Raw genomic sequence first — 14778 nt, 5'->3', positions numbered from 1 at the left:
TTTAAGGTAAATCCATTTAATAGTCTATTGGAATGATTTTTCTGGGAAATTCACCCTCCCTATCCAGGTCTTGTGAAACCAGAACTAGCTAAACTATCTCATCAAATTGCTTTGCAGAATGGATCTTCTTAGTTATTGTAGCCACCATACCTGAAAATATACCTGCATCTAGGAGCAACTAGATGGTGTCTCCATTAGCCTACTTCAAATGCATATTCCCAGCTGGCTGCCAGCCCAGGCACCAGGAAGTGTCAGACACCCTTTACTCAACAGGCTGGGAAAATTGCCTCAAACTCAGAGTCCCTAAGGATGGTAAGTCATGAGGTTCCTTCATTTTCACCTAATTTCTAAGGCTGAAAATCCTTTTAAACTTTTAAGTCCAAACAAATTTTTTAAAGTATATATTCTTTTGCCCCCAAATGAGAAAACTGGCAGGAACAAATAGACTATCTAAATAGGATAGAGATAACCCCTTCTCCAATACTCTATTGAAAATATTTAAATTTTCTTGATCTCAAAATAGTGATATATATTTAGTAATTTTGCCAACGTTTTCCAATTAAAAAATACTTGTTCAAATCATATATTATGCCTTAGACACAGGCTGATTTTTTTTGTTTTCATTTACAACCATAGTAACTCATGATATAAAGTGAGGCAGAGGAGTTAGAGCTCAAAAATATAAAATGGTTCGGTCACTCTAGGTGTCTAGCTCAATGATATTTTTAATGTGAATATACCTGTATAACCACCACCCTGCTATGTGTTGATGTTGTGGGGTTTCATTTATAGGCAGTTAAGTTCCTTTGATATGCTTTCCTAAGGATCAATTTCCAATTAAAAAGTTAGCAGCACACCTGAAACTTATCCTGAATATTTAGTTGTGGGGTAATTTGCAGTTAACAAATATTTCTATGGCTTACCTCTTGAACTTTGTACTATGAAATTTATCCAGGATTTATTAAGACCAATCTCTCCTTCAAGACTGCAATTTCATATTTAGTCTCCAGATGTCACTCTCTGCATTATTTATTTCAGCCCCCTGGGGTGGGGGATGGGGGTGGGGAATGAATAGGACTTGTCAACATCAGCTTCCTGAATTGACAGACCTTCAGCTGTTTTTGCCCAGTCCACTGGCTTAACATTTTCTTTCTTTCTTTTCCAGTAAAGCAATAATAACTCAAACTATTTTTAGAGTGAAATGCCTCCTTTATACTTCAGCAGATGGGCAACAAACCATTTGACTTTAATTTAGTAACTTGGATTTGACGGCCTGACAGGGAAATTATATGTGGCCATTATGGCATCACGGTTGACATTCACATGGCTTTTCACTTTCATATTTTCTTCACGGAAAAGGAGGAATAACTGAAATGTACACTGCCCAGTGACTCAACATGCAGATCTTTGGGGGGACTTGTGGGAGATGTATCCCTTTATGGGATGAAGTCCAATCTTCCAGATCCTGGGAACGTTGCTGTCTTGATAAGTGTCAGAGAGCAAAACATGTCATAGAAAACTGTAGAAGGTACATTTCCAACTTGGATGAAAGAGCCTTCTTGACTCTTTATTACTACTTGAGTGATTTATCCTTGTTATTTAGGGAGAAAGTATGTAAGAAACAGCTTTAATATTTTATTGGCATGTAGCATGGATTATAAATAGTGAGACCCTCTTTATGTTATTATCTAACTAGAGGCCCAGTGCACAAGATTTGTGCACTGAGGGGGGGTTGTCCCTCAGCCCGGCCTGTGCCCTCTTGAAGTTCAGGACCCCTCAGGGAATGTCTGCCTGCCAGCTTAGGACCGATCCCCCCGGGGCCTCTCGCAGTCTGGGGCTCTCGCAGTCCAGGACCCCTCGCTCCTTACCGCTTGCCTGCAGCAGAGGTGGGAGAGGCTCCCGCCACCACCACTGGGCTCACCAGCCGTGAGCCTGGCTTCTGGCTGAGTGGAGCTCCCCCTGTGGGAGTGCACTGACCCCCAGGGGGGCAGCTTCTGCATTGAGCGTCTGCCCCCTGGTGGTCAGTGCGTGTCACAGAGACCGATCGTTCTGCTGTTCAGTCGATTTGCATATTACACTTTTATTATATAGGATAATGATTCCATGTCATAGGTGGCATGTGGGTAGTCTGCTATGTTTATTTACGTTATATTTTATTTTTTCAATGTGGTGGTCCACATGAGACATAGCAATAGCTTCAATTGTTTGGATGTGAAAGCCTAGCATCAGGAAAACCTTTACCTCCAGACTAGCTCTTTGCTATCTCCTTATATGGAAATAGCTCAGATTGACTGTCCATATTTTACCCAGGCAGAGCCTGGAGCAGTTAAATCATTTTCCCTCTTATGCTTCCCACATGAGAAAATAGATGGAACTTACCTAAGAATCTCCATGACACAGAATGAGCCAGAATACCTAAAGGATCTCATGCTACATACCAAAATGCCCCCTAGTGGTCAGTGTGCATATAATTAATTAATTAATTAACATAGCCATTGTTTGAAAATAACTCATACAATGATTGACCATTCCTATCCCCAAACCTGAAAGAAAACTATGCGCAAATGGAATTTCAAAGACAAGCACCTGAAGGGGCCACAGTCAAAAGATGGCGGGAGGGAGACGATCATGTACAGGACGGGCATGGTGGACAGGAAGAGGATGAGCAAGAGCATGCCCAGGTAGAAATTATTCGATCTGGAAGCTTTGAAGACTCTGGCCTCAGGGACGTTGCAACACATCACGGCCCAGCACTGGAAGTACATGGATGTGTGGAGTCGAAGGATATTGATGCCTGGGAGGCTGGGAGCAAAGAAAGAGCCCATCCTAGAAAGGAAAACAGAACTCAGATCAATTCAGGTCTTCACTCCTGGACAAGGCCACACAGCGCCTGTTTGTTTCACATCATGCTTATTTGCCAAAGGCAGAAAATGCCACTCTCAACCACACAAGCCCTTTTCATAAATAATGCATGCCCATCTTCTATACACCTTTTTCCATCTCCCCCATTCATTATGGTAGGTATTGTATACATACTTCCTTCATAGAAACAATATAGATTACTAATCATATCTACTATTATTAGTAACTTTATATTACAACAGAGTAAACTATATATGTATGACATTTGTTTTCCTTCTGTCTCCTACTTCTAAAATAAACTTAACTTCTCATACAATTAATTAACATAGCCAAAAAATGAACTTTTTAATAACTGACTCTTAAAAGGCATTCATTCCATTCAAATAAACTGCACATTTGGATTAAGTACTTTTGTCATGGCTAATAAATTCTCATTTAATTAAAGAGAAATTGTTACATTATGTAGACAAGGAAATACTAGTGCTGGGAACCTTCTGATGTTAGCCATGAATGAGAAGATGTAGTTTATTTGACTATGTACACAAAATATAAGCATATCACATGACCTCTTTGCAAATCAGGTGTGCCTTTCAGTGATACTCCATTGTGCTGATCCCCAGCTTTTCTGGAACCAAGAATGGGAAAAAAAATGCTTGAGGATGTGTGTGTGTGTGTGTGTGTGTGTGTGTGTGTGTGTGTGTGTGCATTTCCACTGAATGGTTTTATTTGTGGCTGGCATGGTGTTTTAGAGCTGATGGGAATGATGTATTTGTGTCTAATATGCTATGTTTTGTTGATATCCCATAGCAAAGCTTTATGTGTTTTTAAGATGAAAATTTAACACATCTCAATTTCGTTTATCTGTCTACATTTTTACTTTAGCTTGTCTTGGAAATCCACTGCTTTGTATATAAGATCTTTAAAAAGTATTTTAAACAAGAACCACTTAGAAAACTTCTCTAAGGTCATTCTTACTTTATGACATCATTGGTTATTGCAACAAAATAAATTTTAATTTTCTTTGATGAGAAAATTCATTAGCACCATAAAACCATCTAATAGAAATTAATGACTCCAAAACCAAAAAGAGGTTTTAGATGTTACTCATTTTAGAAGTTTAAGCAGAGTCCTATTTTTAAAACTGCCCAAACTATAATAAAGACCTGAACATTTCATTGGATTTCATAGGATTATCATTTTAATCCATTCAATGTAAATTTGGTATATTATCTGGGGATTGGAGCTGAGTTAGATGAAGAAACTAGTTTCTGCTATAATTGAACTTGTGCAACCCAACATTCAACAATTTCATTGAAAAGTGAAATCTTGTCACAATTCATACTGTCTTGCTAGGATTCCACACAACAGGTCTGAATGATATTTCAACACACTGCATTGAATTGACAAGAGACTTCGCAGGAAGTTAAACTAATATTTTTTACTAGTAAATGGTACGAACTTTGGGTGATAATAACATGTCCAGGTAGTTCATCAGTTGTAACAAATGCACCACTCTGTGTGGATTCGATAATGGGGGAGGCTGTGCATGTGTAAGGGCAAGGGGGGATATAAGGACTTTGTACTTTCTATTCGCTTTTGCTGTGAATCTAAAATGTCTCTAAAGTATAAACTCCATTAATTAAAAAAAAGAGAGAGAGAGAATAAACTTTGGAAAAGTACAGTGTATCTTGGTTACAGAATAGCAAGAAAGGACCTAGAACCACAAAAGCATGAACAAGTGAGTGAGTACAGGTCTTACAAAGCACTAGATAAGATTCCCAAATGCTAATATTCATAATGTAATGTGGTTTTGGATGATGCTCTAGCCCAGAGATTTTCAACCAGTATCCCGCAAGAATTTTTAAAACATGCAATACCTGACCATTCAGTTAGGGCCTCTGACCTCTTTTCCCTTAGATTGTCAAATAAATAAAAAATGACAACAGCCAACACAACGATAGCCATCTAGTGTGAATTAATCAAAATATACCTTATTTTGTTGTTAGATTGGCAAAAAAATATAGTATGTATTTTGGTGTGCTGCAGAATTTTAGCAATTAATTTATGTGTGCCATGAGATGAAAAAGGTTGAAAATCACTGCTCTAGCCCTTCTAAAAGTCAGGGTTGGCTATGTGATTTTTTTTTTCCTGGTCAATAAAATAGTAATAAAAAAGAGGTGTCTCACCAGTCAGAGAAAGATAAATATCACGTGATCTCACTCATTTGTGGAATATAATGAACAACATAAACTGATGAACAAAAAACAGATCCAGAGACAGAGAAGCATCGATCAGACCATCAAACTTCAGAGGGAAGGTAAGGGAGGGTGGGGGGTAAAGGGGAGAGATCAACCAAAGGACTTGTATGCATGCATATAAGCTTAATCAATGGACACAGACACCAGAGGGGTGAGGGCATGAGCGGGGGAGGGTGGATCAATGAGGGGAGAAGAAAAAAAAGAGGTGTCTCACTGCTGGGTGGAAACACTAACAGCCCTGTGTGTTTTTTGCTCTCCTCTCTCTTTACTACTCTGACCATCCATATTCCAGGTGGATCCTAATGCTGCCTGTGTAGGACTCCAAGAAAGGGTAACTTATAAGAGTGGAGCCCTCGATCAGCCTACATTAGACTTACAGAGTCTAATTTTTGGGTCTGTGTTTCATTGCTGATCAACCTAGTCTATCCTTGGGCACAATTTTGTACATAATTCAAGACCAAGACTTGTCTAAAGTCACATATATTTGCACCTATACATATACATGCATCATTTTTTTAATTTAAATTCTTTATTGTTTAAAAGTATTACATAAGTCTCCTTTTTCCCCCCTTGACCTCTCCCCAGCTGCCCCCACCCCCAACACATGCCCTCACCTCTCTACTGTCTATGTCCACTGGTTATGCTCATATGCATGCATACAAGTCCTTTGGTTGATCTCTTACCCCCCCACATGCATCATTTGTCTGTATGCATATATATGTACACACTTATTATATGTATGTACATCTATAGATAAATAAATTTAAAATTTTCCAAATGAATATCACATAGGCATTTTGAACAAATGACACAGAGCCATAACCTAGAAAAACAGATCCTGGCACAGTGATATCAGAACCTTAATGCTCACCCTATCATTGTTCATGACTCACCACTAATCAGCTTGGCTCACTAAGTCCCTTACCCAGACTTGATCCCGTCATCTGTCAGGCAAAGATCACAGTAATACCTTAGCCTAATAAAATGCTTTTCTTCCAAGAAGATCAAAGCAGATGAAAGCTTCTTTTATTTAGCTCTTCTTATTACTCTAGTGACATGGTACATGTCAGGCAAATTATTCACGTGTGATCAACTGAGAAAATGAGGTAGTGGAAGGTGAAAGACTGGCAGGAGGGTATACAATGAGGCAATGTTGGAGCAATGTCCAAACCCATCTTCTCTCTCACTGTGTGTTCTTTGCTACCTCTGCATCCTGCTACAATATAGATAATTTGTGCTTTTGTCACTTAAAATATGATTACAAAAGTCTATGCTGCCTATTTCAAAAATAATGAGGAATCTCAGAGAGAAGGGGGATGGCGAGGTAGGAGATTAACCAAAGAACTTATATGCATATTTGCATAACCCATGGACACAGACAATAGTGCTGTGAATATCTGGGGGGTGCGGTGAGGTGGGAAGGGGGAAGTCAGTGGGGGGAATAAAGGGGACATCTGTAATACTTCCAATAATAAAGATAAATTTACAAAATAAATGTGTAATATAAAGATTTACTGATCATTCCAGTCAATTCATAACAAACTGATTTTTACCTATAAATGTTTGACTTCAGTAACATCAGAGTAAGGAATGTCCACTATTTAGAAACTCCTAAAGCAGTAATTGAATTTCTCTAGTCACAAACTAAAGAAATTAGATTCAAAATCCCCATGCTCTTTTGATTGTCTGTAACAAGTGGTCAAACCCAGTTATCAGATCCTAATGCCTCATGAAATAGATTACCATGTATGAGTGCCCCTGTGCAGGAGAGCCTGCGAAAGGTAGGCTGCACACTCCACACACCTCCCTCACCAACTTACCGGGAGTTAGAAAAAAGAAGTTGTACAAAGGGTTGACCTGAAGGTGAGTAACAGTTCTTTTGCTTCTGGAACTCTGGTGCGTGCCTCTCTTTGTCCACTCAAAAAGCACATTCCCTTTCTAAAGTCCTCCTCAGACTCATCAGAAGCAAGATTTGCTCAACAGCTCAAGGATGAATACATAGAAAGCGATAGTGCAATGAGACTGCAGAGATTTTGATAATGGATCTACCCATGAGAGAAGAAGGTTTTTAGATATTTAATAATGTTAATATGAATAGCGATATATAGAAACAGTTATGAAATTGCAAGTGAAACCAATCAGGCAGCCATTATAACAGCTTTTCTAATAATGAAAAAGAATTTCTAGGCAAATGTGTTGTCTAAATTCTGAAAGAACAAGAAAGAGACATACAGCACATGTCTGCACAAATGGCACCCCCTGGGCCTGAGGGATTTATGGCACTCTGCAAGAGCCAGGGAGTTTTAAAACTGATATAACACAGTGCTTTCTCATGCCTGCAGTAGCAATGTTGGAGCCCTCAATCAGCCACATTAGGCTTATAGACAGCAGTATCCTCTCCAGGAAAGAAAAGATCCAGGACCCACAGAAGCTGTTACCTGGACTCTGTTAGTCATACGTTGGACCACCTTGACTTTCCTCTGTGTGGAGAATAAAGAATGCATTTCACTCCTTCATGACTCTTTGGACACATGAGCCATAACTTGAGAATTTAACCAAAAGTGCATTTAAGATACATCTGACAATGGAGAACATAATATTTTTCTTGCAGTGATTGATCTAATGAGGCCCAGGAATTTGACAGGCCCCATGGCAGCACAAATGGGTCTTTGGCTATGGTCTTTATATTACTAAAGTAAAACAGTTTCAACATTTGCAGGAGGTCCAGTCTCACAAAGGTTTAATAATTCAGGCCAGCTATGGTTGAAAGATTTGAGTAACATAAGATGCTTGTGCAAAAACTGAACTAGTCACTAGTACTTGTACATAGGACAATGGTGTGATCAGAGGCACAATATTATATTAGACATATATCAGCGGGATAAAGAAGGTCAATTGTAACTGCTTGTGGGTTGGTGTGCTCTTAGTTGAGTGACAGATTTACAAGACACATGGTCCCCAGATGAATTGCATGCTGTGATTCAATTTTTAAACTAAAAAATGGCTTTGACTATATCAATTCATCTTAACCTGTCAAGGTTTTCAGAGAGAATGCTTTCATTTGATAAAAGATAGGACAATCCTTTGTACATCAAAAGGAATAATTCTGATGTGCAAATGGCCCTGTGAAACAAGTTCCAAAATAGCGATCATATTTTTAACTTAACCTTCCTAAAACATATGTTTTATCTCTATAAATTATTGGATTTGGTAAGATATTATTTTTAACAGTAGCTATAAGTTGTATTTTAAATGTATTCAATAGCGATGACAAGATAAAATAAGTTTCTGAGAAAGACCTCACATTAATTTATCCCATTCTTAACATGTAGTAATGTGATCATTAATGTTTCATTGTTAGATCCTAGTGTCACAGGACAGAAAATATAAAACGCTTTCCAATAATCTATCAACCAGAACACAGATGCCCATCACTTGATAAAGGGGTGCTGGGCAAAATAGGCAGATACCTTTGAGGACCAAGACTGAAGATTTGAAAAAGAAAAAAGTAAACTATTCAGAGTCATTTATTCTACAAAGGCAGATGTTGACTTAGACACAGATTTGATCTCCTTTGACACCGGGCTCCCATGTTTTATGCAATATTGACCTTGGAGGCTTTTCAAAAAGTGGTAGACTACCCAACAGCTGGCCTACCAGATCATGCCTTGGTTGAAGATCAGAGCAAGGACGTTGCCACTGATGTCAAATTCGGTGTATGAAGGCTAGAAGAGACACAGACATTCATTGGATTAGTATCTCACAGGGTAAATATTGAAAGGCACGTGGTTTATGCTTCTGCATAGGTATGGCTAAGCTCTCAACTATTTTCTTACAGCAACAATAGCAGGATGATCAATATAACAAATAATTAGCAATAAGTTATGTAATAAAGCACCCTTTTTAGCATTGTAAAACTCATTTTAAAATGCTGTCATTCAGTACTGTGAAAGGGTGGTGAGGCGGGCTCTCATACACTACTGGGGAGAGTAAATATCAGAGCAGCCTGTTCGAAAAACAATTTAAGGATACATATTTAAAGCTTTAAACACCTCACTCTTGTTGACCCTGTTAAGTATACTTCTCAGAATGTGTCTTAACAAAGCTTTCTTAAATGTTGAAAAACATAAACAAGCAGAGATGAAGCCATCTAAATATCTGGTATTGGTTCAGTAACTGAAGTTTATCTATAATATGATATACAGTATATCACAGCTAATTACATCATTGTTGGAAGAGTATTTACATACTCGAGAAAACTATATTTTAACATTAAACGAAAAATATACAAAATTATACATTCATTATTTTATGCACTCTTTATGAAACTATGTATAAAGAAAAGACTTGGAAGTACTCAACAAAATCAATAGTTATTTCGTGTTGGGGATGGGTTATAGCTTTTATTTTCTTCAAGTTTTGCATATTGTAAAATATTTTTCAATAAAAATATGTATGTGAATTTCTTTTACAATAAAATAAATATTGAGAAATACAACAAAAGTTAAAGAAGTTATTTAACTGGATGTCCAGTGTTTGTCTCTGGGATAATACCATCCTGCTTAAGGTGGCAGGACCAGGCAGTTCTTTGTGCAGAGGGGCCATTGATGGGAACTGAGATAGGTATCTGTCCTAGCGTGGCCCATCCAAAGGCTTCCTAGTGACATATTAGGCATCCTATAAGGAAAGCTTCTACCAATGGGATAAATGCTAATTAGCAAAGGCAATAAAGTTTGCTTCTACTTAATTTTTTTAAAACTAATACTTATTGATTTCAGAGAGGAAGGGAAAGAGAGATAGAAACATTGACAATGAGAAAGAATCATTGATCAGCTGCCTCCTGCATGCCCCACACTGGGGATCGAGACCACAACCCAGGCATGTGCCCTGACCGTGAATCAAACTGTGACCTCCTGATTCATAGGTCGATGCTCAACCACTGAGCAATGACAGCAAGGCTTCTTCTATTTAATTTAAAATAGAGAACAGTCAGGAAGGAGACTGAGGAATTGGTAACAAGAGCAAAAGAGAACAGCAGAAAGATAGGAAGTGAAAGGACCAAAAGACCAGCATGGCAGGTCCCTGTCGCTGCCCCAGATGTTGACATCTGCACATGTAACTTCAGGCCATATGTATCCTTATAATAACTCCCTCCCCAATACACACACACACACACACACACACACACACACAACCTGAAAGTGTCTGTTATTCCCAAACCCAAGAACCCAAACATATAGTTGTAAGAAGGTAGATATTTGCTAAAGAATTCTTGAATCTAGGTCAACTTCATCACGTTCTCAAAGGCAGTGGTACTCTCCTAGTCAACTGAAAGATACAAGCAATGTGCCTTGTTAATAGATTCAGGGGTTAAACAGCAAATGGCATAACAAGAATGATTAAATTACAAGATAAAACGATACAGAATGAAACAATATATAGCCCTATTATACTAGGCAGAACAAAGATGACCTGGATGATTTCAGCACAAATTCACTCAAGATATTGCTAAATTATATACAGAATGTTTGTTAATTATCTAGATCCATAACATTCATAAGATGCTAAAAAAGAGGCTTTGTTGACAGTTTTTGTTATAAAATCAACAATGAAAAAAAAATATGGCCTTCATGGAGAAAAAGAAATTGCTGCTAACAATAAGAAACATCAATTCTGAGTCTTTCTCCTTCCCCAGGAGAACTTTGCTCTGGATCATATATTCTCCTCTCCTGGAGCCTTGAGAGATCACATAACACATTTGACAAATGCTCAGCTGGGTGGCCTGTGACATCTGTGGACTTAGCGCAGCTCTGCTCTGTGTCAGTTCCAAAATCAAACCTTCAATGTTGGCCTCTTAGAATAGTGTTATGATTTAGCCCAATAAACCACAGACAGTGAAAAAATCCAACCTTTTAGAACTGCATTCCCTTTATTCTCATGAGCACTCAAACCTCTTAAAGGTCATTTGAGATAAGATATTTTTGTTACCAGGTGAGTATAAAAGCTCAAAGGACACACAGGGTACCTGTTTGCAGCAAGGAGAGCTGGAGGAATAGAAGCTTTGATGCATAAATTGACAAAGAGTATAGAGCAGCCCTACCATCACAGGTGGCTTGGTGATACAGATACTTGACAGGCATGCAGACCTGAGAGTAAGACTCTGCCCAACCATTTCCTAGCTGGGTGAAATGGGCCGGTCACTAATATCTCCTAGCATCAGTTTCCTCATAGATAAATTTATTAAACAAATTAGATTAGGGGTTGGCACACTATGGTCCAGAAGCCATATCTGGAGGATGGGGGAAGAGGCTTAACATTTTAAGCTTCTAATCATGGCTTGGACTTTCTGATGACCAGGCCTCATCCTGAAGCTCTCCAAGTCCACCAAAACTTACTTCATGAGAACAAAAAATGTTCCTATCACTCAAGAAATTCCAAGGAATGTAGGAGCTCTGTGTCAGGAACCAGGGTCAAAGACCAAATATTAGAACAAAAGATGTTCCTAGCATTTTTATTGCTTATGAAGTTACAAAAGTATTAGGAGTTATGTGCCAGGAGCTTGGAATGAAGACCAAAGTAAACATTTCTCATTATATCACACCTGCAGAAGCAAAAACATTATCCAGCCATTTATAGAGAAAGTTTGCTAACTTCTAAATAATTTCTAAAATCCCTTTCTAATCTAAAATATGTAATTGGTTGAACATTAGACCCAATTATTAAAGAATTGTTCTTCTGTAAATACCTTAGAAATTAATTTAATTCTGTAGACATTAAGGTCAGAAACTTCCAAAGATAAAACAAATGCGAGAAGGCACTCCCTTGCGTGTACACACACACACACACACACACACACAATTCAATGCTCATTCTTTTAGAGGTGGATTTTTTAAACATATAAGATTATATTATATTTTAAATTTTTAAGGCAATATTTTAATAACATCAGTGTAAATCAATTTGCAATGTGTTTAATTGCCTCTAAAATCTAAAAAGCTTAAAGGTAAATGAAGTGTGGGTAATAAAAAGGTTTTCTTGAAATCTGAGCTAATGAATGTTTCAAATGGGATACGTATAATAAACTCACTAATAAGATTTTCAAGGGTCAGCAACCAAGGAGCCCATTTGGTTTTGGGCTAAGGTCCATAATAGTCAAGGAATTGGAAATTACCTGGTTTTATACTGGAATCTTTGTTTGTGATGGGCTAGTCAGTCTCCTAGGCAGAGGGAAGACATATGGTGCTCATTGGACTAAAGAGCCTCGGAAAACCCATTCTCTCTGCAAGTTTAGCTATTTGGGGCAGATCATCAACCTCTGAATATTGTGAAGTGCAATTCAGGATCTCAGATAGAATTCTATTATTGCAACAACCTGCCTGACTTTCTTCACACAAATCTCATTTCCCACGCTTGGAACCACTCCTCTTAGAGATGCAGGCTGGCCCATCTGTGTCTTTAAGGCAATGCTTCTCAAGTGTGGTCCCCAGACCAGAAAGCAGCATTACCTGGGAACTTGAGAGTAAATTCTCAGGCCCAACCCAGATCTCCTGAATCAGAAATCCTATCCTGCCTTCAGGGGCTTCTAAAGTATGCTCATATATGAGAACCACTGACTGAGGACACATCCTAGCCTCTTCTGCTAGGATGACTCAACACCTTGAGGTTTGCACTTCAATCCTAGTTGCCTATAGACAGATACTGTCCAATATTCAAGTGGAACTTCAAATCCAGCCTGTGCTGTCCCTTTTCCCATGTATCCTTCATGGGATACCCATGACTTCTTACTGATTCTTTATCATGCCATCTTCCTGGATGGCTAAATAATATCTCCTTATTAGCTAGAGAACATCAGTTTATCTTCTAATTATATATCCAAACCTCTTCTGCTAACTTTATTCTACTGCAAGTGACCTGTCTAAGCCTGGGAACACCTTAAGTTGCAAATGCCATAGATTGGCTCATAAATTAGTCATCATGTGGCAGATTCCTTCATATGTATAAGGTTAAGCATTACAGTGAAAACCAACATGGTGGAAATGTAGTTGATGGCTTTGAAGTTGATCAGACATGGGTTCTAGACTTAGTTCCACCACTGATCAACTTAATGTATAATGATGGTATATTCATATACAGAATATCACACAACCATTTAAAAACTATGTCATAAAAGAAGAGTTAACAGCATAGGAAAATGGTCATTGTTAGATGAAAAAAGCAGGCAACTAGTCATTAAATATATATTTTAATAAAAATGTCTTTTGTCAGGGGGAGAAAGCAAGATGGTGGCATAGGTAAACACCTAAACTGCTGCCTTGCACAACAATTTCAAAACTACAACTAAAAGACAAAATGGACATCATCCAGAACCACAGGAAGGCTGGCTGAGTGGAAATTCTACAACTAGAAGGAAAGAGAAAAGCACACTAAGACTCACAGGAGCTGTGGAAGGCAGAGGTACAGAGGCACGCGTGGAGAGGACTGGCAACTGAGTACACAGCTGGCTTTCTCAAGCGGGAGGGAGACAAAAGCTCCCAACTGCTCTGAACTCCAGTTCCGGGCGAGACTCTGGGGACCCAGACTCATACGGGGAGAAACTGAACTGTCTGGCAGCGGGCGGAACTCGAGGACAGCTTTCTCTCAGAGGTGCTTGCAGCCATTACCGCAGAACACTGAGACCCAGGGGCCTCTTAGGGCAGGGCTGATGGGAAGCCATTGCTCTTTGCTCCACCATGAGATCCCACTCCACAAAGCCATTGCTGTTAGCTCCACCCTGAGACTCCGCCCCATCCAAGCTGAGCACAGAGGCTTTTGCATAGGAATGGCCTGGTCCTTTAAATTCTAAACTTACCTAACAAACTGCAGCTGAGTCAGTGAGACCCAGAACATCCAAAAGAAGTCCCAAGGCCCCGCAGCAGCTTGCATTGCTTCACAGCTGGGCCTCATCTGGGCACCTTCAAAACCCAAACAAAGAAGAGGAATCTGTAGATCTCTCCGTAGCTCCTGTTGGGTGGCCTCAGGCAGAGGCTAAATTAGCACCTCCTTGGAGAGCCAAGAACCAGTGTACCCAGGGGTCAGAGTGGGACCATCCAGATTACAACTCCTCAGCCATAAGGGACACACTCAGGGGGCAGACTCAGTGAGCACCAAAGCCCCACTCAAGCAAGTCTGGTCTCATAAGGGTGTCTCCAGCACAGAAGTTATCCCAGCGTAGACACAGCTTATCCTCACTGCCAATTGGCCTGGAGGTCAATTCCTCCCAGTGATACCAACAACAATCAAGTCTTAACTACAACAAGACTGTGCACACAGCCCACAAAGGGTTGCACCAAGAGTGTCCACCTCAGGTAACTGGGGAGGCTGAGCCACTGGGCCCTATAGACACCTAGCACACAAAGCCACTCTATCAACTCAGGGAAGCAGCCAAAATGCGGAGACAAAGAAACAGGTCACAAATGAAAGAAATGGAGGAAAGCAAATGACTGGATATAGAGTTCAAAACCATGGTTATAAGGTTTTTCAAGAATTTTCTATAAAAGGCCGATAAATTTAATGAGACCTTCGAGGATATGAAAAAGGACCAACTAGAAATTAAGCATACACTGACTGAAATAAAAAATAATATACAGAGATCCAACAGCAGACTAGAGGATCTCAAGAA

At 39.2% G+C, this 14778-nt stretch overlaps 1 protein-coding gene across 2 annotated transcripts in view; it reads right to left on the bottom strand.

Moving 5' to 3' along the window:
* The window catches only part of TMC1 (transmembrane channel like 1), a 241810-nt gene that overhangs the window by 11164 nt on the left and 215868 nt on the right, over positions 1-14778 (bottom strand). For both annotated transcript variants that reach the window (XM_080668801.1, XM_080668800.1), the window contains 2 exons: positions 8778-8845; positions 2587-2826 (listed from right to left, as the gene is read on the bottom strand). In XM_080668801.1, coding sequence (XP_080524927.1) covers positions 2587-2826; positions 8778-8845 — 308 coding nt within the window. The remainder of the gene's footprint in view (positions 1-2586; positions 2827-8777; positions 8846-14778) is intronic.

Source organism: Plecotus auritus, assembly GCF_963455305.1.
Source record: "Plecotus auritus genome assembly, chromosome: 5".
Lineage (NCBI taxonomy): Eukaryota > Metazoa > Chordata > Mammalia > Chiroptera > Vespertilionidae > Plecotus > Plecotus auritus.
This window is presented reverse-complemented; position numbering and strand designations above follow the sequence as displayed.